Source organism: Anabrus simplex, chromosome 14 (genome assembly GCF_040414725.1).
Source record: "Anabrus simplex isolate iqAnaSimp1 chromosome 14, ASM4041472v1, whole genome shotgun sequence".
Classification (NCBI taxonomy): domain Eukaryota; kingdom Metazoa; phylum Arthropoda; class Insecta; order Orthoptera; family Tettigoniidae; genus Anabrus; species Anabrus simplex.
In genome coordinates, this window is record NC_090278.1 from 96,723,323 (window position 1) to 96,748,517 (window position 25,195).

Sequence of the window (25,195 nt, forward strand, 5' to 3'; positions counted from 1 at the left end):
CGGCCGCTTCCTTTCCTGTCCCATCGTCGCCATAAGACTTATCTGTGTCAGTGTGATGTAAAGCAAATAGCAAATAAATAAATAAATAACTTTAAAAAAATTGTTTTGACTTCCTTGCTTTGCACCGTCTATGTAACCCCTAGAAAGGTGAGCCTTAACCTTACCTACCCAATGGGAATCCACCAGGTAAGAAGGTTGGTAGTGTGTTAGGCCCCGAAGGAGAAGGAAAGGCATAAGAATGCAAGGGAAAACACATCACCAAAACAACACTTATAGAGTAAGCTCAAGGCCGTAGACAGAATTAAGTGACAGTGTTGAATTGATTCAAAGAAATGAAAATCAACATCATTCTTGTAAAGCAAGATAACTTTATTTCATAAACGATAAATTGATTAGTATAACTCAAAGGGTCGAAAATAAATTAATCACTGAGTTGATAAATTAATTAGGGTAACTCAAAAGGTAGAAAAATAATGAGTTTTCCTCCAACAAATTAACGAAAGTAGTTAATAAGATTCAAACTAAATTACACTCATAAACATGACCAGTCACCTACCATGAAATCTTAAAATTAAAACCTTACTACTAATTAGGAATAATTACAATATATTAATTCAGGAACGTAACTCTCCATTCAGATTCTTTAAACCTTTATGTGGCTTAACTCTTCTTTCCCACCAAGGGGTCAGCGCAAGGACGTAAAATAATTTACCGGACAAGAACTGAGACGTCCAAAAAATAACCCACATAGAAGATAAATAGGGGGCCAAAAGAAAAAATATTAGAACTAATATTTAACTGAAAAACCAGAATTCCACTTAAAAATTCACAGGCAGGAAGGTAAAATCACAATATCCGGACCCAAGCAATCACAAGCTTCCACAACAATCCAATCAACAACACGTTGGTATCGCAACCACAACCAACAACATGTCCACCCAGGCAAAACGAAACAGATCCGGCCCCAAAATTAAAATATGCAAAAAAAATAAACAGAAAAAAATAAGGTAGGAACTAAACCTTAAAGCCCAACGAGAAATAAAGCTTAGAAAAGAGTTCGGGAGATTAAGATGGGACCGTGCGTGGACCATCCTTGATTCACAATTTAATTTTTAACAATCAGTTTGCACAAAGATTATAATCATAATAATAAAAATGAAGTTAAAATTTTGAAAATCCATAGATACCAAGCATTTTCCTGAAACCTAGATGAAGTTTAGTTGATCAAGCCGTTGAAGGTATTAGCCGAACAAGCAAACATACGTGCTAATACCAAAATTATTACTATTACTATTATTGTTGTTGTTATTATTATTATTATTATTATTATTATTATTATGGTCGAGACTCGATGTATTAGAGGTTCAATTTAGAGTTTCGCAGAACAATCAATCCATTTTTCTTTCTTAAAAAAAAAAAACACGTGCTTGATCGATTTCACAAGGAAAGAACAGACAAACTTACAATTTTGCAGGATTACCAGGTACACCACATGGGTCCACATAACACTTCTTTCCACTTGATGAAAACTGAAGAAATTTGCAGAAAAACCAGCGCTGACGAATAGGACAACTCCACAAACTCAATGGGCCACAATGCCTGAAGAAGGTCAGCTTGAACCTGGACCTATGTCACAGACCCATGCCATTGCGCTGCGAAGCTCCTTCACACGCCTGCCGTCCATCGCAGCTCACCTTGGAATGCCTGGCTTCACTACGCCGGTCAGCGAACAAGCTCTGGGCAGCTTACGAGGTTGAAGGTATTAGGCAGGATACTGTATTCCACTTTAAATAGGATACAACAGTGCTCATTGGCAAGAAGCCCGTTGGCACAAATTTCAATGGTAATAATATCGGACTGAAAAGGTTTACAAGGGAGGCCTTATTTACATTAAATCTGATAACAATTATCATGCAGATTGCCTACATACATCTCCATAGGTTGACAACAAATCATGACAAAATTATACACACAATGGCAATTGCCTAAACACTTATCAATAGGTTGTCCTTGCTTGAGGTGAGGATTTTATATTTCTCTGGCATTTCAATTTCTCATTTACATCACTCACTGTTGAATGTGCTATCTGAAACGTATGAGAAATCTCACAGATAATTAGTGGGCACTGATAACAGTGCCCGTTTTAGTCTCATTCCTACGTCTATTTCGATCGCTGTTGCTTTCTACCGAGCGCTCACAACATGTTTGAGTGACATATGGGATCGGTGTACTTCCTTTCCAGGGGCGTTCGATCAATAATGACAATGATTTGAATCATTTTACTTTCATCAGATCAACAGGATCTGTCTATAGCAAACAATGCTTCCCTTTACGAGTAGTTACAGATCTCTACTTACGAGGTACCTCGAACTGGCTGCGAATCCAATCACACTTGGCATGTTGAGGGATGTACATGTACTCAACGCCAATGTAGCGGCAGTACGCAGCCTCCAGACGCTTCAGGATTTCCCGTAGACTTAAAATCTTCTCGCTCCCACCGATATACGTGCTTGTAGGTAAGATGAATAGCTCGTCCAGGCTAGCATCTCCCGGGGAGGCCTGTGGATACACAACATATGATATATTGCCCTGGCCTCATTTTCTACAAATTTGAAATCAAGATACAGCAGTCACTTTAAATACTTTGGGTATCAATTTGATTATATTTGTAAAAAGCAAAGTTATAAAATATTATTATCCCTTCTTATTTTAGTTCCTTCTACATGGGGAAAATATTTAAAAAATGACCTACCTCTAATGGTTAGAAACTTCGAGGGGTGCAAGAGGAGATCAGTATGAACAAATTCCCTGTCATGGAATGCTTTGTTTGTTAGTGAGGAGCTTCCTGTAAAATGTTTCTAAATTATATCTCTTATTAAGAGGAAAAAAAGAAACAAAGGAACTTTGGAAAACAAATCATTCTTTATACTATCGGCCTTTTGTGGAATCTACCACTACTAAAAAACAGATCAGATGTCGGAAGGTATCTGGACGATTTCTATCCTGAACTATGACTGAAATCTTGAGACAGTCTGGAGAAACTCCTCGCTTGATACCCAGCCTATGAGTGTAATTAGAGGGAGCACAATTAAATAAATAACCAAAAATTGCTGAAATACTGTACCTTAAAATACCTCAAATGATGTCTGCCTAGTATGCTTTCTTTGATTCATATCTACGGTATGGAACAATAATGTGAGGAAATTCCACAGGGGCTCAGGATGGTTTTATATGGCAAGAGAAAGCAATCAGGTGGAAACAAGGAACTGCATACAGTATACACTTACCAGTGCACAATGAACATCAAAGGAAACCTGCTAAATTACTCAATAAAGAAGCACATCAACATAATACAAGAAGGAAAAATGATATAGACACCACTCATCATATTTACACATGAATGATACTCCCACTGGAATTAAGAGAAATGTCGGTGAAATCCTTACGAAGGACTTTTGTAAACTAGCTGACAGTAAAGAGCATTTACATTACACAGGAATCTGAAGAAAATTTTGGTGGACTTCTATATAACGTCTAAAGACCCAAGGTGAAATTTATACTTTTTTTGTTTGTTTAATGGGTTCTTAGTTAACAAAATATGGCAAATAATATTTTAGGTGAGGAGGCAAACTTTTACCTATGGGGTGCCTTTGGGGAGAGATTTTTTATATTAATCTCATTCCTTCTCTGTTTACATTGATATACTGTAAAAACGGTATATTTTGGAAAATTTTGGAGAGGGTTTCTACGGTTATCTTTAGTTGTCCAGGACTGTACCAAGTTTTGACATTTAAACAGTGCAGCCACCTATACCTTGCAATACGAGGAGACCCAACAATACAAACATAAAACGCAGAATATGTAATGTATGATACAAAAGGTCACCACAAGTTACACTACTTGTCTGAGCCAGAAAAATACGTATCATATACAATACATAGAGCCGCTAGAGGATAAATTAGTAAAGGTGGAGATATATTACTTGTAGGTATCATAATCATCATCATCATCATCATCAGCCAATTCTATTGTTACATGATGTGGCCTCTTTAAGTAGTGAACTCAGGTAAATCTCCAGGTGGAACGGTATAGCATAAAATATTTAGTACAGGAGATGAAGTGGACTGTATATGCTGTTCCCTGTTTAGATGGAGAAATGAGCTGTTAGGTGATATGGCAACACTCTTCTCTCAAATTGCCTGTGATCTCCTCAGTAAACATTTTCCAGAGAGATAGATGGGAAGACTCAACTCCAGTAGATCTTTCCTTGTGGGGTCACCTTGCTAACTTCCATATCAGATGCTCTGCCTGTATAGAAGCTAGCAGAAGACATTCTGAACATTTGCAGCAACCGGTGCCGATATTTGAATAACTTATTGCCATCTTAATTCAAAGCATTATGCACTACTAAGTAAGAGTTCATAATGAAATATTAAAGAGCTCCTAACTTCCAACTGGGTTGCTGCCTATCAGCCTGTTTCACCTCTTACTACTTGTACTGGTTTGGTTTATCTTCGCTCATCCATTCTGTAGATGTGTCCAAATGACACTCCTTTTCCTGATGACATCTGACATTTTCTCCATCTTGTGGTACTGTATGATCCAAGTATGTTTCTCTCCAGTAGTTTGAACTTCTGGATCAATCCTGTTTCTTGTCAGTTTCTGGTAGTTTTGTGCTCACTGAGACCTTCTGCAGGTTACTTTGTACACCAGGTTGATGATCTTGTTGATCCTTGACATTAAGGTCACACTTTATAACAAGTTGTTTCCTATCCATTCTCCCAGGCATTCAAATACCTCAAATTTCTGGATCCTTTCTGCCTCCACGGTCCTAATTATTAATAATCCCTCTTACCTGCATGTACTGAGCGACGCGTTCTTGTGGCAGCCTGCTTAAATTTCTGGATCCTTTCTGCCTCCACGGTCCTAATTATTAATAATCCCTCTTACCTGCATGTACTGAGCGACGCGTTCTTGTGGCAGCCTGCTTCGGTCCACGAAGTGATGATCCAAAAATGCAAAGCTAATCCCCAGAGGGTCGACCTGGGCATGCAGATGGCCACGGACCTGGTAAGCCCGTATGATGTTCTGTATCTTGAGGTGGTTCTCGATAGACTTTTCGCTGATGACCAAGGGAGCTCCTGATGATGTCGTCATCTTGGCTGGTATGGTTGTCGTCAAGACATTCTGTTGACGACAGACAAAAAAAAAACCACCATCAATTGACATATTAGAAAACAAATTTAATGTGGATCCCTACAGAGCTACCTGGCAACAGGCCTCGCAAAGCAAATACTGTTGGGGTCAGAGTTGACGAACGGAGGTTGATAGGAAAGATCCTGAAGTAAGTGAAACCTAGTCATCTCCTACAATTAGTCATGGTTTTTGTCCCCTTGGTCCTCCGACTTTTATTCATCGGGAACTTTAAAACACGAACAATCCACGTACTCTTAAAGCTCTGCAGAATGAAATCAGATGACCGATATGCGAGATTTCAGAGGCGGAGATATGAGTGTTTTGAAATTTCTTACGCAGCTGCAGTATTTGTATCGAGAACGATGGACATCATTTGAACAGCTGCTTTGATGAAAGATGAGATCTACATCAGGTTTCAACTTTATTTGTTTTTAACCCCTTAGTTCTATTGTAATAAAACTGAACACCAATCTGCAATGGACATCCGCTGCATACAGAAGTACTGCTGTTACTAAGAAGCCATTACAACAACCTGATGAGTTTGAAGTATTTATTGTTTGGCTAGAAAAATAATTATTTTATTTCATTAGCTTCCTAAAAATGACCAGGCTGCTAAAAGGACAAATAATATGGCCAGACAATTACAAATAAAGGATAGAAAAGTACTATAAGCCAGGGGTCTTCAAATGGTGGTTTCCAATATTCAGACCTCAATGCCTTTTTTCCCAAACCTTCACGGTTTATACGATGTCAGGAGTAAGAAAGAAAGAGGAAAACTGCAATTAAAAACAGTAAAAATATTTTAGAGAGTAATGTAGGACTTCTACGTACAATTATTTCCTCTAGAGATGGCAGAGGCTATCGGTCAGTTGCTTTGATTAAGAGTGGGAATTAAAAGCTGCATCCTTCCGTGTGTGCAGTGAAGACAGAGTGAGTGAAGGTGTCACAGTGAACGATATAACTGAGGAGTGTCTCTTCAAAAGGTATTTCATCCACACGCATTGCAATAGTTGAACACTACTGAATACCACGCAGTACCATATCCGATCATGGCAACGCTCCTTGTGACTTTTATTATACGTTTCCTTGAATTTTCCTACAAGGCTGGAATTAGCACCCACCAAATATGACCAAAAGCCAGCATTGCATACCATACCTGCTGAAATACAGGTGGTTCAAACACTCCTTTATTGACTAAATTAGTCATTCATTTCACCAGTATTCGGGAAACAGTGGGTTCGAACCCCACTGTCGGCAGCCCTGAATATGGTTTTCCGTTGTTTCCCATTTTCACACCAGGCAAACGCTGGGGCTGTACCTTAATTAAGGCCATGACTACTTCCTTCCAACTCCTAACCCTTTCCTATCTCACCGTCGCCATAAGACCTATATCTGTGTCTGTGCGACGTAAAGCAATTTATTTTAAAAAAAGAAAAGACTTATAGACATGATATAGGCTTTTTGGGCCTATGCCCTGACAAGAAAACAAGTGAAATTCTTTACATTTCACAGAGAACTTTGCTCTGCATCTTCAGAAGAAGACTCTCCTCGTGAACAGTCAAGATTTTCTTCTGAAGACACAGAGCAAAGTTCTACGAAATGTAAAGAATTTCACCTTATTTTCTTGACACAGCGTAAGCCCAAAAAGCCTATGTCGTGCCTATAATTACGGGCCATGAAAGCAGCAATGCTAACATATTAGGAGTTATTTCTCAAGTGTTTGGGATAAATCCATTACGTTACATGTTAGGTAATTTTCTGGCAAAACTGCTGAAATAAGTCAGAGTGGACTATTACCAGCATTGAAAATAAATCAGAGTGCAAAAGGTTAATATACTATTTCATTTGTAGTGGTCATGATATGACAAGGTCTCAGCTGTACTCACCGATCTCTGCGAAGGAAGTGGTGGGTACATTTGTCCGCTCTTGGTATCTTGTGCTACTTTCTTGAAGAACTCGTCCCAGGAGGGATGCACTTTACTAGGGTCTTCGAGCCACAGGTTGTACATACTCTCCAAGTATGAAGCCGCAGTGCCACTCAGAAAGGATTCCTGCGCAGAGTAACTGTTTCCCCAGCGGTAGATCTGGATGTAGGAGGTCACAGAGCCCTTCAGGAGCATTACCTGAGGCGAATGCCCGCTGTGTTGCAGTACACTGAACAGTGTTCTGCTGACAAACTGCATCTTGGACTGGCGCTGGCACAACTGCAACCAGAAACTTCTCAACCTCAGTTTCACTTGTTCAAGCTATAGAATCTCTCTTACAATATGCAATTTCAGCTTTGGAAAGTAAAAAAAAAGTTTCTCAGACCTCACTCTGAAATCTCAGCAAAGCCTTTGAATGTATCTCTCATCTAGTTTTAATTTCATAACTAAATTACTATGGTGTGAATTCTTATCTGAATAATTAAATTCAAGTAGTAGAAATGGGAGGAGTTCCACAAGGCTCAATCTTAGGTTCTTTCATATTTTGTACACATACAGTATGAGCCTTATAAAATAGTGGGAGATGCCTGCAGAGGTACTACAGTTTTTACTGTCAACTGGTACAGTATGGCTGCCAAACCTTTCTGCGGCCATTTCCTCTGCTTCCTGGTCCTACTGTTATTTACATGGAAGGAAATAGTAACATACCTGTTGATAAGGAAAACTGGTCGCTCTTGCAAACATGGATTTTAGATATTAACATGTAAATTTACGATTTGAGTTTTTATCGCAAAACGTTTATCTAATTGTATCACACTTTCTCGGAGCTTCAGTGTAGTATTTTCTTTTAACTTTTGTAGTTACATGTTAACATATATTTTAAAGGAATCAAATTCAATGAACAACAACAAAGATTAAGAAAACACAGTTTAATTTTATAGTTGGTCTAATGACCTAGATGTTAGGCCCCTTTAAACAACAAGCATCAACAAGCATCAATTTTATAGTAAACTAGCTGTAGTACCCGGCTCTGCGTTAGGTACTTTCTCATCCTTCTGTCACCAAAAACCTTTGATGTGTTAGTGCAATGTTAAACCATTAGGGAAAAAAAAAAACCCACAGTATCAGACCAGGCTGACAAATCATGATAAAGAACTGAGGAAAATCTAAGGAATACATCTAAGATACAAACCTGAACTAACATGCTCACATATGATGTATATCTCTTGGAAGGTATCAGAGAGTAATTACCTTTTAAATTCCTATGGTGCATTCTTTCACAGTATTCTGAGTCATTTGGTACTTGATAGGAGAGGCAAAAACATGAGCAGGATGAACAATATTAATTTATATGAAGAGGAATTAGTTGCAGAACATTCCCCAATCCCCGTCTGCCACCTGAGATCAGTGATTGGAAGGCAAGTACCAACTCGAGGGTATCTAGGTCTCACAAACTTAATATAGAAGAGAAAAAGAGTTGGTGCAAGCAAGCAGAATAAATGCCAGACTCAGCTAATTGAGAGCCCCATTGGATGGAGGAAGGGGAGCCAACCGTAGGAGCGTACCCACCGTCGTGTTAAAAAAATATTTGATCATTTTTGGAAGGTGCCTCTGCTTGTGCTGAATAATAATACTGAAATAGCTATATGTGGAACGTCAACAGTGATACATGGTTCCCATGTAAATTAGAGGTTATTTCTATCAAGTGGAACATCAGTGAAACCTCTTCCAAATATAGAGTCAGGAAGGAGTCAAGGATACTTACTTTCTCTTTTGCTACTCCTGATGACACTAAATCAGGTCATGAGGAAGGTTGAGAGAAATACAGTGGGGCCTGACTGAAGGTATGCAAGAGCCGATATTGTACGTTTCCTGTCTGAGAAGATGAAAGACTTTGAAACAGAAGCACAAAGGTGAGACTCAAAAATAAATGTTGATAAGACCAAGGAGCTAAAGGTGAATGTTGAAGGCATGGACCCACTGATACTGGAAAATGTGACAGAGCAAGATCACGCCTTCTCTTGAGAAACATTATTTCTAGAAATGGAGGAGTGAGTAAAGATGTCAAAAATAAGTTTAATAAGTCCAAAGGGGCCACCAGCGTGGAAGTCTCGACAACTGAGGACGAAGATAAAATTGGGGATCTTTGAGTCGGCCATGAAATCTATATTCATTTACGGGCTTGAGTTATGCTAGGTGACTGGAGTTATAACACTTTGTTTCAGAACCATCCTAGGAGTGTGATGGCGTGACACCCAGCAAAACATGGCTCAAGTCCAGATGGATAGGTCGCATACCAAAACAGGCTCTTGAATGGAATTCCTAGGAAAAATGGCATCGGAACCTCCTAGAAGAACATCTAAATGTGAAACAGTAATTAAGTCAGTCATCAGCCAGTAGAGCTCCTATGTGTGAAACTGCTGCCGATCAGCCTTCAATGTTGGCCACTGCTAACACAGCATTTATTTTTTGACTATAAAGCAAGCTCTTACCTTGGGTTGTGCCTTTGACTAAATCCTCTTCATGTTTTTTGTGTCATGGCTTCCATTGGACACTTGAGGTATCCCATGATCATGTTGACTGCAACAAAAAAGTGACACTTTATTGGCATGCAATATTTCTGGCTCTAGAGGAAAAGTGAGCCATTTTAGCTTGAGGTATACCTGCTGTAGATACTGCATCTTACGTACGAAGCCTTCTTGTTTCTTAATATTAAAAACAACAACAATATAAAAACCTGAAGTAATCATGTGAGGAGCCTCCGTGGCTCACTCGGCAGTGCTCCGGCCTTTCACTGCTGGGTTCTGTGGTTGAAATCCCGGTCACACCATGTGAGATTTGTGCTGGACAAAGCGGAGGTGGGACAGGTTTTTCTCCGGGTACTCCGGTTTTCCCTGTCATCTTTCATTCCAGCAACACTCTCCAATATCATTTCATTTCATCAGTCAGTCATTTATCATTGCCCCAGAGGAGTGCGACAGGCTTGGGCAGCCGGCACGATTCCTATCCTCGCCGCTAGATGGGGGCTTCATTCATTCCATTCCTGACCCGGTCATTGACTGGAAACAGGCTGTGGATTTTCATTTCAATCATGTTTGACCATCATATTACTGTATTTCTCGATATAAAATATAGAAAATCCAAATGTATTCATCAGTCACCACTGCTCTGCATTTAGAACTGTTGCACAGATTGCAGATTGCCTACCGGTTATTTTCCTAGTCTCTTCATAAATGATTTCAAACAAGTTGGAAATCTATCAAGCATCTTTCTTAGTAAATTATTATAATCCCTAACTCTTCTATAAATGAATATTTGCCCCAATTTGTCCTCTTGAATTCCAAATTTGTCTTCACATTATAATCTTTCCCACTTTTACAAACTCCACTCAAGCTTGACATAATGTTATATTGTGGATATTAGTTTGTGTTATAGTTTTCACAAGCTGACTTGTTTCATTGCTGGGTAGGGGCCTGCCTCTTAGCTCGAGGTCCTGGCCTGGACAGGGATTTTTGCCTGGATCTGAGGGCTGGTTTGAGGTCCACTCAGCTTACGTGTCTACAACTACAATTGAAGAGCTATCCGACGGTCAGAAAGCGGCCCGAGTCTAGAGAGGCAAGAATAACGGCCGACCACACGACACAGATGTTTGTGCTGAGCAGCGGTCGCTGGGTCTGGTTTTGGTTCTGACATATTTCAGTCGTACAACCAAGACTGTCTGCAGAGCAATGACACTGAACCTACCACTTGGTGAATTCCTTCTTTATCAATCTTAGGAAGACCATTTGGACAGGGAACTGTGGAAGCCCCTATCACTAACCATGAGAAACGTCACTTTGAATGGAGCTAGCTTTAAGAAGAGATGCTATTTTCCTGTCACTGGTGTTGGTAGGATCGTTCTTTAGCACCTTCCCTTGAACCTAACATCATACAACCTATGACAGAGTTTTAACTTTGTCTTTCAACATCAAGCAGTAACATAAGAGAAAATAGTAGGACAAATAACAAGATAACAGCCCTACTTAAATATCAAATGACGTACAAATTGGAAAAATCCTTACTGTTGTAAAAAATGCTATAAACATAAATCTCATGCTTTATAATATATTAAAAGGTGAAAGTTGACAGAAATTTGGTATATTTTGCATTCAATCAATGAATATTCAAGATAAACTTAAATATTATTATTAAGTGGTCCGCCTGTTCAATACAATATATAATTTATTATATCTAGGACATGTTTCGTCCCCTAAGGGACATCATCAGCTAATAATAAATTAACATTAATATATCAGAAATAATTATTAAAATTGGAAAGACACATTAAAATTTTTGACAATTTAAAATAAGATCTTCAAATTTTGTTAAAATTGTAAGTCATAAGACAGGTAAAACAGTCAAATTGTCCATATTTCTCTTGTTGATGTTCTTGGAAAATACCAGTTTTGCTTATAAAATCTTAAAATATCACTTGTTGTAAGTAGCACACTTGATTTGTATCACTTGGTGAAAGATTTCTTGAAACTTAATAAGCATTCCTTAGATGGTATACTAAAATTTAAATGCTTCAGAATTTAAAGTCAGATCGGGGCCATGATGGTAAAGTTCTGTGTGGTAATGGATATAATTTTATTCCTTATTATTGGCCCCGATGTGCAGAGAATGACTCGCTTCTACCGAGGTAAGTGTGCGTAACAGCCCTACTTATCTGGAATATTCATTGATTGATTATAGTCAATACGGAATTAGTATTACTTGAAATGAAGCTGTTAAAGCTTATCACTTGTAATATTTTGCATTTGCATAGTGTACAGACTGAATTCACTGATGTCCAAAATTCATCCTCTTTCCACTCACAAACAATATCGTTCACAAAGTGTGCAAAACTAAGGTGAAACAGTAACATGTGTTCATAAAAATACTGAAATAATAATAATAATAATAATAATAATAATAATAATAATAATAATAATAATAATAATAATAATAATAATAATAATAATAATAATAATAATAATTAACACTTCAGAGCAAATGTGAACAAATTTCAAGAAAAAGCAAAATTGAAATACTTGTGACATCGTAGGGTGTGAAATTTGTGACTGTGCATCGAGAAAACTTTGAACTGTCACAAGAGTACAGAGAACAATTAAGAGAGGAAGTGTTGGGGATATCAGAAAAGACCTCACAAAACCATTTGATTATGTCACCAGAGATAACATCGTAAATGCCAATAGAACATTTTTCTCTCTTTCAAAAATTGAACTAGCTCTACAGGGCTTGAAGCCATATCGGGTACTCACTGGACAACTCCACTGGAAATTTCTCCGAGACCTGTCTTCTCTAGATCTGCTCCATTTAACTAGAAAATTTTTAAAGTCCTGATATGTTGAAATCAGTTTCTATGGAAATCTACTACATTGTTGAAAAACAATTAAGTTGTCACATTGTTTCAAAGACTTGTCTAATTATAGGGAATCTCGCAAATCATTGTCCAGCTCCATGGCTAAATGGTTAGCGTGCTGGCCTTTGGTCACAGGGGTCCCGGGTTCAATTCCCTGCAGGGTTGGGAATTTTAACCATCATTGGTTAATTTCGCTGGCTCGGGGGCTGGGGTATGTGTTGTCTTCATCATCATTTCATCCTCATCACGACGCACAGGTCGCCTACTATTGTCAAATAAAAAAAGACCTGCACCTGCCGAGCTGAACTTGTCCTCGGACACTCCAGAACTAAAAGCCAAATGCCATTTCATTTTTTCGTAAATCATTAAATAGCTTTCAGCCAAGAACGTGGAGCACAGTTGTGAATGAACTCTTCTGGTTCCGATCTCTGTGGAGTGTGGTGTAAACCCTTCACCTACAGAAATATGCTCAGATGAAGAAGTAATGTATTGTAAATGTTCTGGTATGTATCCAATTACAATCTTTACTTTGCAATATTTCTTGTTCTTTAAAATTTATGGGAGCAATAACAATATAGCCTACTTTTTTGTTTCTTCTTTTCTTGTAGTGGTAGAATTGCTAGGGGACTATTTTATTTATTTCATACCGTCAGAGGAAAGCTAGACAATTCCCATGGAAATCATTGCGCAAAGTATAACATTCACAATTTTTTAAATTATCCTGTGTCCATGTTAAAAGATACTTGTTTATAAATACAATTCTTTAAAGGAATATATTGGTCCACCTGTTCAAGCCACTTCAAACTAAATGGAATGCGCACTCATAAGAACTTGTAAAACTAGGACATGTTTCAACCCTTAATGGCTTATCCTCCGCTGGTAGACATAAAATAAAGGCATCTTAAAATTTTCAAAAATATTTGATGGAAAAGTTTAGTGTTGACATATTACATCATGGATTATTTTTCTACATTGAGTAGTGGTGATCATTATGGTCTATCTTCAGTCCAGTGCTAATTATAAAATATGCCTGGCTGGAGGAGTTGTTATTCCTTGGACCTTTTGTCATACAGAGTATATTGTAAAATGTGGGCATCAGTACGGAACATGAGAACGAAGTTTGTACACAAATGACGCTTTTCCTCTTCTATGAAAGATGAAATGTAATGTGAAGAAGAATAAGAAACGTTGTGTTGTCAATAGATAATTCAAAATGCCAAGAAAGGTACTTACTCCCCTGGGCTACTCAAGTTGTGCTGATGTTTGAATGAGCGCTGACCAGAGATTGCCTTGAACTGTCGCTCGTGAGGGGAGGAGAATCGGAGGGTCAGGAGCTGGCTGGGTATTATGTTTTGTTAAGGACTTGTTAGTTTGTTGATATTAATTTATTTTTCCATGGTTTCCCATTTTCACACCCTACCTCATCGTCACCATAAGACCTATCCATGTTGGTGCAACGTAAAAAAAAAAAAAAAAAAAAAAAAACAGACAGAGTATCTGTCAGCGTACGTATGAATCATATCTTCTAAACCTGCTAGCTATCTCTTTCAGAGAAAGAAAGAAAAATATATCTACTGCAGTATTTGAAATTCCAGTGATTGAAACTCAACGCAGATAACATGCACCTTGTTAAAAATGATGCCTCAAATTAAACAAAAATGCTTAAAATGTAACCAAATATGACCTTATATCAGTAAAATGAGCAAAATATGACCAAGATAATAAACTTGGTCAAAATATACACTTAAATGCAACATAAAATTGGTTTAAATGGGGACAGGGATGCGTCATTCACACTTATTTTTCAGATTTCGGGTAACATGAGCTCAGGAAAGAATTATGACTTATCCTTAACTTCCGAACTGTTGTAATCATTCATGTGATTCCCCAGCATGAAAAATTTTCTGCGTTTATTTGTATTTGTATGTTCTGTATAATGAATTACGAATCTTCTTCCAGTTTGTGTGATACAGATAGCCTCACATTGATGGCATTTTAATTTGTAAACCTCCGATTGCAAATAATTTGGAATTTGTGTTATTTGTTTTGAAGGCAATGTTGAAGTTTTGATTTTTAAATATGTTTTGTAATTGTATGTACATTGCTGTTATTGAAAGTAAAAGTGACGTAGTCTTAACCTTTTCCTTTATCAATGTGGGCTTATTCTTTATTTTACTGATGATTTTGTCAACAACATTTGTATTGTAATCATTACTATGTGCTATAGTGTATATGACAATTTCTTTTTTGTAATCTTTTTTGGTGTTGAAGAGCTCTGTGTATCATACTGCAGAAACCGGCCTTTTTGTGGATGCCAGGGTGGAGAGAATATTGTTTAATGTTTGGGTAGTTTTCCTCAAGATTACAAAACTTAAAGAGCTTTAATTCCTCTTAAATTTTGGTCAAGAAAATTAAAACTTTTGTTGGTTTCCATTCAACTGTGAATTTTATGTGGGAATCCAAAGTTGTTGGTTTTTTTTTTCTTGCTTTACGTGGCACCGACACTGATAGGTCTTATGGCGACGATGGGATAGGAAAGGGCTAGGAGTGGGAAGGAAGCAGCCTTAGCCTTAATTAAGGTACAGCCCCAGCATTTGCCTAGTGTGAAAATGGGAAACCATGGAAAACCATCTTCAGGGCTGCCGACAGTGGGGTTCAAACCCACTATTTCCCGGTTGCAAGCTCACAGCTGTGCAACCCTAACCGCATGGCCAACTCGCCCGGTCCCAAAGTATTAAGTTAAAGTTTTATTGTCTGTATTGCGCTGATCAATGATGGTGAAAATATTGTCTGCATATCTAGACCAGTGGACCAGGTATCTAAGAATTAAATTCCACAAGGCCACGTGAATAAGGAAGCCGTCAACTAAACAGCTACATATTTCTACATCTTTGTCCATGTGAACCAAATTAGTTTGCAAATCTCCATTTTAAAACAAGTATAGGGCCAGAATTATTATTTCTAGTTAAGGCGAGGACCATTCCAACTTCTATGTTTTAAACAAAAACAGCTACGTATATTGAAGTATTATCTCCCAGAAGGTTTACCCAAAGCAACGGCCAAAACTAGTACAGTTTTCTCTTCCACTTAGTGATGCTTTTACGCAACTCAAGGGATGCATTCGCTTGGATTCACCAAAACATGGCCGACACTGGTAAAAGCGGCCGTGGCCTTAATTAAGGTACAGCCCCAGCATGTGCCTGGTGTGAAAATGGGAAACCACGGGAAACCATCTTCAGGGCTGCCGACAGTTTGGTTTGAACCCACTATCTCCCAGGTGCAAGCTCAGCTTCGTGCCCCTGACCGTGAGTACTAAGTAGCTGGGGAGTTAGAAACTTTCATATTTAGCATGCCATTCCTCTGGTTCATATATTTTCTGATACTACTCGTATGTAACACACTGGTTCATCATAACATTCGAGCTATTCAATCCCTACTCTGAGGCACTGATTGGAAGAAGCAGTGTGCAAATTTAACGGAATAATGGCAGAGGAGTGTTCACGGCTGTCTGCGGCCTGGTCATTCCAGCACTGGAACTTTGGACTGTTAGATTGACACCATAGTACTGTTCGTTAAAAATGAAAAAATGTGCAGTTTTTCATTTGATCGATTATTTTATGATAAAATTGCTTTTAATCACCACATTCCTACTGACATGTTTGTAATGACCTATATTGACTTCAGTTAGGAAAACCACAAAGACAGCCTTTCTGAGAATCCCGTAGCGAAGCACGGGTACATCAGCTAGTACGTTACATGAACAATACCATAATGACAGTTATATTTTAGCTGTTTAGTCATTTTGAATTTCCAATTACTTTTCACATAATCATTTCAACTCTCAGAGACAGGGTTAGATACTTGTTTGCCATAATTGGAAATAGAGCTCTGTCAGAAGACTCACACTTATTTTAATTATATTTCAAATTTACACACAAAAGTAAACTGGAAACAGTACACACACTTTTGTTTCATGAACTTTTGTAGCCAGAGTTACTGGTGTTTCCATCTTGAAGGGAACTCAGTGAGCATGAACAGCAGATGTCACAGCTCTCTCTCCTGTATTATGTGTCAGTCCTGGTGTGTTTGTTTGTTGCAGGGTAATAGAGTCTCATCAGTAGGCGACACCCGCACGTTGTGGTTGGGTGGTAGTGATGCACCAGGCGGTAACGTCGGATTTGTGGACAATCGTGTTGTCTCGGCCAAGGTGAGTTTTTGTTTGTCCTATTACACTGAAGAAAAATGGAGGACTACACCTTCCTCTTTATGTTTAAAATTATTTCTCAAGATACCTTGACCATGATAATTATTTTGTGCATTAAAATAGCAGAGAATCAATGAATTTGATCATTTTTGATCCATCTGGTCCGTATTGACTGTGACAACCTTGTCAACATTTGTTACATTTACAAGAACAAAGTTATCTTTGTGCATGTTAAAAAAAAAAAATTACACCATTCTCTTCATTTGCAATCAAAAATCATACAAACATCCACATATTCCAGGACCCAGAATAAAATTACAAATGAAAAAATATTTTCTTATTAATATTTTTGGGATATAATTTCCCAAGTTTCTGAGATGTCTGTTCTTAAAAATTAAGGTAAGAGACATAAAATACCAAAGAGTTTGAAGGTAATGTGTAATGCAACTTTAGTAAAATAATGTAGAGGCACATTCAGATTATTATTGATATGTTAAAATAGCATCGTAACAAATGCTTGTTTCATTTAAATTAATGGAGTTTGAAATTTAAAATGACGCTTTCACGAAGTTCAGTGCCTGTGTTAGACCGTCATTGTCTTATGATGCTGTAAATTGTTTAAAATTACCATTTGACAAACAAAATTAAATAGTGGGGAACCGATAATGTCCTGTCATTGTCTCTTAGTGCTTGTCCGACCGCAGAGCGACATGCATTATGCTGCCATGTTGTACATAAATAAGAACGTCTCACAACCTGGGGGACATATGAAAATCAGTGCTGTAACAGGACATTATTGGATCTGCACTGTTTAATTTTTGGCTAATAATATTATAAGACACAATTGCTCCATTACTCAATTCTAAGCTTCTCAAATGGTCATTTTAAACAATTTATAGCATGACAAGGCACTGAACTTTGTGAAAGCATCATTTAAAATTTTCAAAGCCGGCCTATAAGATTCTATTCATTTAAATGACACAAGCATTTGTCACAATGCTATTTTAACATATCAAAAATCATCTCTTTGGTGTTTTGTGTCTCTATCTTAATTTTCAAGAATGGATGTCTTGACAACTTTGGAAATTATACCACGTGGTCCACCAGGCCCTTATGATCCAGTTTTATGCACCCTTTCACATTTACTACAATTCTGAAAGACATCAGTCCCTCTCCCTAAACCGGGGTAATGTGTGTTGACGGGGTAGAAGACAACAGGAATCGTGAGTGGCACTATTAATTCATTATGGGTACCTCGAATGAACCCTTAAAACGAGTACAGATACGCAGAACACGTACTTTAAAACAGGAGGTGGACGCACAGACCACGAGCATGGTTCTGTGTAGGTTGGGAAGTGGGCGCCGTAGGTCAAGTGTCGCGGTAGCTCACATGGCAAGCGGGAGGGGAGATATGTGATAGTGGGTAGTGCTCGAGGTAGGAGGTTCGAATCCCACATAAGAACTTTTTAACAGCCAGTCTGGGATGTCGTAAGGTTGCATAATCGATAGCTTCCAAGGATTGATTTGTTTATTTGGCCCTGTAAAAAACCGTATATATCGTTGCATTGGCTATGGTGCTGGGTTCAACGAGGATGAGCAATGATGGTCTGTGGCCAGTTAGCTACGTTGTACATGTTCCAAGCTTTGTACACCACAGATAGGGCAAAGTATGCCCCATTGCAACAATAACAACATGCAATGGCAGGTACGTATGTACCTGCGCAAACTCCCCTCCTTTGAAGCAATTCACAACTCAAAGGTTATTCATTGCCTCGAGATGTATTCCAGCGATGAGTATGTGGATATGTTACTTATCTCTGGAGAAGCCAGACAGAATGCATATCAGGCACAACGCCTGTACCAAGAACGCTATCTGGATAGGCAACAACCGACGGGCATAACATTTCGGAGTGTGGAAAGTTGCCTGCGGGATACTGCATCCTTGGGAAGGACATGGGCTGTTCGAGATCATCCCGTGACGTATGCTGACAATGAAGAGGTTGTGTCTGATGCTATCCACCGTAACCCTCATACTAGTACATGGGCCATTGCACAGGAGACGAACATCAGCCAAGCGCCTGTTATGTGGGTATTGCATACCCACCGGTTTCATCCGTACCATCTGCACTTACACCAGAACTCCATGGTCATGATTTCGATGCCCAGGTGGCGTTCTGTCAATGGATCCTACAGCATGTGGACACTGATCCTGCTTTTGTAGCGATTCTCTTATTTACAGACGAAGCATGATTCCACAACAATAGCACCATTAATTGCCATAATATGCATTACTGGAGTGTGGATAATCCCCATTGGGTGTGACAGGCAGCTTTTCAGCTACAGTGGGGCGTGAATGTATGGTGTGGAATCTTGGGTGATCACCTTATCGGTCCCCATTTCTTTGAGGGCCATTTGACCAGCCAACGCTATCTGCGGTTTCTCCAAAGTGAACTACCACCGTTTTTGGAACATATGCCTCTCCTTGACCGCTGCAGGATGTGGTTTCAACATGACGGAACTCCACCGCACGCGGCGGTGGTCGTCCGTAACCATCTCCATGCGACGTATCCTCATAAATAGATAGGAAGGGGAGGACCTACCCCTGGCCCGTCAGACCACCCAATCTTATGCCCCTGGGTTTTTTTCTGTGGGGCCATGTAAAACAACTGGTGTATGGACAGGAGCCAGCGAGTCCTTGTCACCTTAGACAGCTCATCACCGAGGCATGCGGATCTGTTTCTCCAGAGATGTTGCTACGGGCGAGACGGTCCTTATAACATCGCGTGCAGCTCGGTATTGACCACGGAGGTCATCAGTTAAAGCAGGTGCTGTGTTAAATGACTTGAATAACTGAAATCCTGTCATGTTTCCTAGCCTCTATCAACCCAGCACCATACCCAATGCAGCAATACGTACAGTCTTTTACAGGGTCAAATAAATAAATCACTCCTTGGAAGCTATCGAGTATGCAACCTTATGACATCCTAGGCAACTGGCTGTTAAAAAGTTCTTATGTGGGATTCGAACCTCCTACCTCGAGCACTACCCACTATCACATATCTCCCCTCCCGCTTGCCATGTGAGCTACCGCGACACTTGACCTATGGCGCCCACTTCCCAGCCTACACAGAACCATGCTCGTGGTCTGTGCGTCCACCTCCTGTTTTAAAGTACGTGTTCTGCGTATCTGTACTCGTTTTACAGGTTCATTCGAGGTACCCATAATGAATTAATAGTGGCGCTCACAATTCCTGTTGTCTTCTATCCCGTAAACACACATCTCGTTATATTACCCCGGTTTAGGGAGAGGGACTGATGTCTTTCAGAATTGTAGTAAATGTGAAGGGGTGCATAAAACTGGATCATAAGGGCCTGGTGGACCATGTGGTATACAGAAAATATTGATAAGATAGCATTAGAAAATACAAAGTTTTTACATATACAACATCATGTTGACAATTTGTAGTTTTGTTTACGATCCTGGAATGTATGATTTTAATCACTGCTGAAGAGAATGATCCAACTTTTCTCAAAACATGTACGGAGATCAGCTCTGTTTTTATGTATGTAATAAATATTGACAGGGCGGATGCACTAACAACCCAGTGTGTTATTTGGTTACATCCCACATGACAGGCTAGTGTGGATCCTGACAACACACATTGAGGGAACCTCCTGATGGATCTTGATGTAGGAAATGGGAAGGAGGATCCCGTCATCACTTGTCTGTTCCATTGTATCCTTGGCAAATTAATTCTAACATTCTTCTTATTTTGAAGTTAGACTACTGAAGCTGTGTCTTGTTCTGTTTCAGTACACGTTGTGGAACTTCATCCCCAAGAACTTGTTCGAACAGTTCAGACGGGTCGCTAACTTCTACTTCCTCTGCATGTCAATTATTGCTGTAAGTGTTTACTTCTAATTGTATGTGTGTGTGTTTATTTCTCCTGCTGAATTCAGCAGCCTGGCAGAGGTAGTCCGTGTCGTACGAGATGTCTAGCAACACATTTGGTGTTTTTTCGAGAAAACTCGAGCAGATCACCCAACTGTGCCATCTGGTGGAGTAAAGCAGGACATCAAAGTTGATGCATAGATGGCCTAGATGGCATCCCACCGCGTCGGAGGTTGTAACAAACACTAGAGGGCGTTGTGCTACGATGCTGGTTGTCAGGAACAATGATAGAATAAACAAATAAACAAAAGGAAAATATTGAAAGTTCAAAGATCAAAAGAGTGACATGAAATAGAGTAGTTTATTCTATCCTTTTTTCTTTCTCGTCATTTAACTTGTAAATTTTTCAGTCTATCAAAACTCATAGTACACTATAAGATACCTGTAAAAAAAAGTGACAATTTGGAAGTTTGCTGTAGTGTAGTTAGTGTTTCAACAGACTGAAAAACTGACTCCTGTAAAATTACACACTCTGCTACCTAAGGAAATAAAGAAATAGACCTGAAAAGATCCACTCTCATAACTTGCAACAGAGACAGATGCATTAATCATTCCACCTGGACAAAGGACATTGCACTACCTAGCACTCTTGTATGAAGCAGCCACTCCACTCACTCTCACAATTATAAAGCTGCATTTCCCAGCTAATCAGTATATTTAGCAGTACTGTACATCTTCAGCTGCTGAGGTAACATACAATAATGTTAAAACAGGACTTATTTCTTCTAAGTTTAAATGATATAGTTTCTTATAAAACTTGCATCAAATTGGAGTTAAAGATCTAAAAGTTCATTTGTGAAGAGTCACTGGTGTCGCCTTGATGCTCTTCATGAATTGTACATATCCTGCATGTTTAAAAGATGCAAACTGGCGAAATGAATAAAATGAGTTAAAATCTTATTGTTAGGTACCGGTACTGGTCAACATCACATTGTCTTGCAAGTTTAATGTCCAATGTTTTGGCGTATTATGGTCTGAACATTGTGATCTGTTGGAAACTTGTAATAACTTGTATTGGAGTATCTAAAATGAAAGAAAGAGAAAAGAGTTTTTTGTTAGAGAATATTTATATAATGTGTGTTTTGACTTACTCTCCTGTTGTATCCAGCCAGTCGCTAGCGTGTCATGTGAGGCGAGGGCTGGTGTTTGTGACAATGGAGGGGAAAGCGTATGGAGCAGAGGGGAGGGGGTGTGTCCTGTGGAGTCTTGGTTGTGTGTTTCTGTTTGTTAACCTTCTTTAAATGAATTTTTTAACGGGGGCATCGAAAAGAATGTTTTTTTTCCATTATCTCGTCGAGATCAAAGTTCGAATTGGCAAACTGCTGTGTTAATAGAGCATCAAGACGACACCAGTGACTCTTCACAAATGAACTTTTAGATGTAATGTTAGATCTTTATAACTCCAATTTGACGCAAGTTTTGTTACAAATTGTATCATTTAAACTTAGAAATAAGCCATGTTTTAACGTTATTGTATGTCATTTTACCAAATGAAGGTTCCTCAGTAACTGAAGATATCCTGTAATGCAGGCCGAAACCAGTACTCCTAAATGTTAAGTATTGATAAGGTGGAAACTCCAGCTTTATAATTGTGAGTGCTGGAAATATCTATATGGGACTAATAAAGCTACACTAGTAAAGTATGACTGCCATGAACTTTCCACAGGGCAGTTTGGATGCTCAAGATATTGAATTGCATGTCAGAAGTCTGTGTATAAATGCATCTTGTGAGCTGGGAATTCCAACAGCAGTCAGGGGCCGATGAAGTTGATGTTAGGCCCCTTTAAACAAGAAGCATCATCATCAAGAGCAGTCACATTTTTAAAACTGTTGTTTAAATAATTTTCAGCTCCCCCTCACTTACTTCCTAGTTTATGCCTTAAGAATATTCAAGATTAGGTAGACATTATTTATCGCACGGCATTTAGCGTCGGAAGTGTCCGAGGACATGTTCGGCTCACCTGGTGCTCGTCCTCCTTGACGCCCACGGGCGCCCTGTGCGTCTGCATGTGGGATGATGAGGAGGAGGAGTAGGAGATAGGGACAGAATGAAACCCAACCCAGTGTCAGCACTTAGGCTATTCCAGTCGAATAGCACAAAGGGGTTAATGTCGACTTCCGATGTCGTCGTATTCCCTCACTCCATATGAACACTGTGGAGAGGTTTGTCACCTCTTCTACCCTGTCGACCAACAGGACTCAAACCACACTGTCGGGCCACCAGGCACACAAGTGGGGATAAAAAGCAATGAAGAACTACTGTATATCATGTGCCTGTAGATTGAACATTACTCTTGACATTCATTGCCAACATTTGAGAGAGAGAGCAGAGCATTTTGGACTTAAGGCTGAATGGTATTCCTGATGCAACATCATTTTTCGTATGAAAATTCCAAGCCAGCGTTTACCTGGATTCAAACCTCGGCCATCTTGGTGGAAAGCACTGTGCTGTTGATGCCTCCCTAACTTGGTCATAAACTGAAAGTAAAGAAGATAGGTCTTCCTCGAGTGGTGTCAGTTTTAACAGCTGTGACTTGACTGCACTAACAGCTCTACAACTGGAAATAAATAAATAACAATTTTACTGTAGAATTTGGAAGGTTCTTTGTTATGTGGGGGCAGCATGTCTTCTGTGGTTTCATCTTCCAAAAATGTGACTGAATAACAGAAAAGATTGAAATGTGAAATCAGTTGAGGAGGGGAGCCAGACATTGGTCCCAAATTGATATTTAACTACTACTCATAGTGAATTGGAAAACTTTATCTCAGTGTTTAATGGAAACTTCTTTCTTTTGGTGGGGTGGTCATTTAGGTTAACAATGGATGGCCGTAGTTTCTTCTCAGTGTGTTTTATTCCTACACTACTCTGGGATGCAGTCTGATGTTCTGATGAGCATTCCGGATTTATTTGTTTTAAATTGTGTGCGGACAAATGTCCAGTTCCTGTTGTACTGATAGAAACACGACCAAGAAAATAGAATAGGATGAGCATAACGACAGGTCACAGGAAGAATCTCCACATTGCTTCTTCAGGAGCACAGAAAGACTAGGAATACAGAACAAACACTGAAAGAGTAAAGAAACAAATATAAGTATTGATGTAGAAGAACTAGAACATTGTCCTTGTCTGATCTGTCCCTCTGTTCACGTTCCTACTAATATACAATGTAAGGAGCATCTTCTGACTTTCCACTTGCGAAACTGCAAATATTCATTGCAACTTTGGGTCATTTTAATACTCCTCGGTACGGGGTGGTAGCACTGCAGCTGACAGTCATCCTGATAACACTTGTTTCACCTTCGTTAATAACAAGACCATTCTACTAATATTACTGTTCTCTTTTCCAGGTGAGTATCGAGAGTCCCGTTACGCCCATCACGAGTGTTGCGCCTCTGGTGTTCGTCATCCTCGTGACCCTCTTCAAACAAGGTTACGAGGACCTGCTGAGGCACCGCAACGACCGCGACGTCAACAACACACTGGTGACCGTCATACGCAATGGCTGTGCTCAGGTAACTGCAAGAGCTAACAGTCCACATTTAAATATGGCAGGAATAGAACCAGCGTTTGAGTGGTTCTATTCCTGTGGTCCTGAAACACTCCACATTGTCAAACTGCAAATTTTCTCTTCTGTTTGTTTTCTCGTATCACAGAGATCTACACTGATCTCAGCTGCGAAGGTTGTGTTCACTTTTTCAAATAATAATAAGTACATTTGTGTCTTCATCCTGAGGCACACCCGCAGTGGCACTGTGGAGGTGTGCCTTCAAGTAGTGGAAAGACAACAATCAAATGATGAAAAAGCTAGGAACATAATTTATGTACTTCAGCATTTTTGTCCACCTCTGTACCGTAATGGTTAGTGCTACTACCTGCTGTCTTTGGAGGCCCAGGTTTGATTCCTGGCACTGCCAGATATTTAAGAATGGCAGGAGGGCTGGTACATGCAGCTCACCTCCATTGGAAGTATATCTGAAAAGAGCTGGACCAACTTCAGATTTTTTTTTTTTTTTTTTTTTTTTTGCTAGGGGCTTTACGTCGCACCGACACAGATAGGTCTTATGGCGACGATGGGATAGGAAAGGCCTAGGAGTTGGAAGGAAGCGGCCGTGGCCTTAATTAAGGTACAGCCCCAGCATTTGCCTGGTGTGAAAATGGGAAACCACGGAAAACCATCTTCAGGGCTGCCGATAGCGGGATTCGAACCTACTATCTCCCGGATGCAAGCTCACAGCCGCGCGCCTCTACGCGCACGGCCAACTCGCCCGGTAACTTCAGATTTATCTTCAGCATTTTACTTAGCACAGTTTCAATGGACTTGGCTAACTGCTGAGTTGCTACAAACTGTTCATTGTCCCTGTATCTTAAATGGCGTGGTAAACTCTGAATTATGTCAGGATCCAAGGAGAGAGACATTTTTCATGTCCTTGCACGTAGAAGTTATTCCCAGTTTCTTTATTTTTCTTCATTTTAAATACGTAGTCATTGAGATAGGAGTTCTTCCAGTTGGAAT

At 39.4% G+C, this 25,195-nt stretch overlaps 2 protein-coding genes across 10 annotated transcripts in view; one reads left to right on the forward strand and one right to left on the reverse strand.

Moving 5' to 3' along the window:
* LOC136885533 (phospholipid-transporting ATPase IF) overlaps positions 1 to 25,195 on the forward strand; it is a 266,970-nt gene that overhangs the window by 189,968 nt on the left and 51,807 nt on the right. For all 6 annotated transcript variants that reach the window (XR_010861552.2, XM_067158138.2, XM_067158139.2 and 3 more), the window contains exons 2-4: positions 16,625 to 16,732; positions 20,544 to 20,633; positions 24,030 to 24,194. Coding sequence is in view for 5 of the 6 variants with exons in the window: in XM_067158138.2 (XP_067014239.2) it covers positions 16,625 to 16,732; positions 20,544 to 20,633; positions 24,030 to 24,194 (363 nt within the window). In the remaining variant the exon portion in view is untranslated. The remainder of the gene's footprint in view (positions 1 to 16,624; positions 16,733 to 20,543; positions 20,634 to 24,029; positions 24,195 to 25,195) is intronic.
* Positions 1 to 25,195, reverse strand: part of LOC136885536 (2-oxoglutarate dehydrogenase complex component E1) — a 149,438-nt gene that overhangs the window by 45,871 nt on the left and 78,372 nt on the right. For 3 of the 4 annotated variants that reach the window (XM_067158142.2, XM_067158144.2, XM_067158147.2), the window contains exons 5-8: positions 9,614 to 9,701; positions 7,083 to 7,400; positions 4,951 to 5,187; positions 2,358 to 2,559 (exon numbers count right to left, since the gene is read on the reverse strand). In XM_067158142.2, coding sequence (XP_067014243.1) covers positions 2,358 to 2,559; positions 4,951 to 5,187; positions 7,083 to 7,379 — 736 coding nt within the window. In that variant the 5' untranslated portion in view covers positions 7,380 to 7,400; positions 9,614 to 9,701. Of the gene's footprint in view, positions 1 to 2,357; positions 2,560 to 4,950; positions 5,188 to 7,082; positions 7,490 to 9,613; positions 9,702 to 25,195 lie in introns of those variants that run through there. The other variant, XM_067158145.2, reaches the window with a different exon arrangement.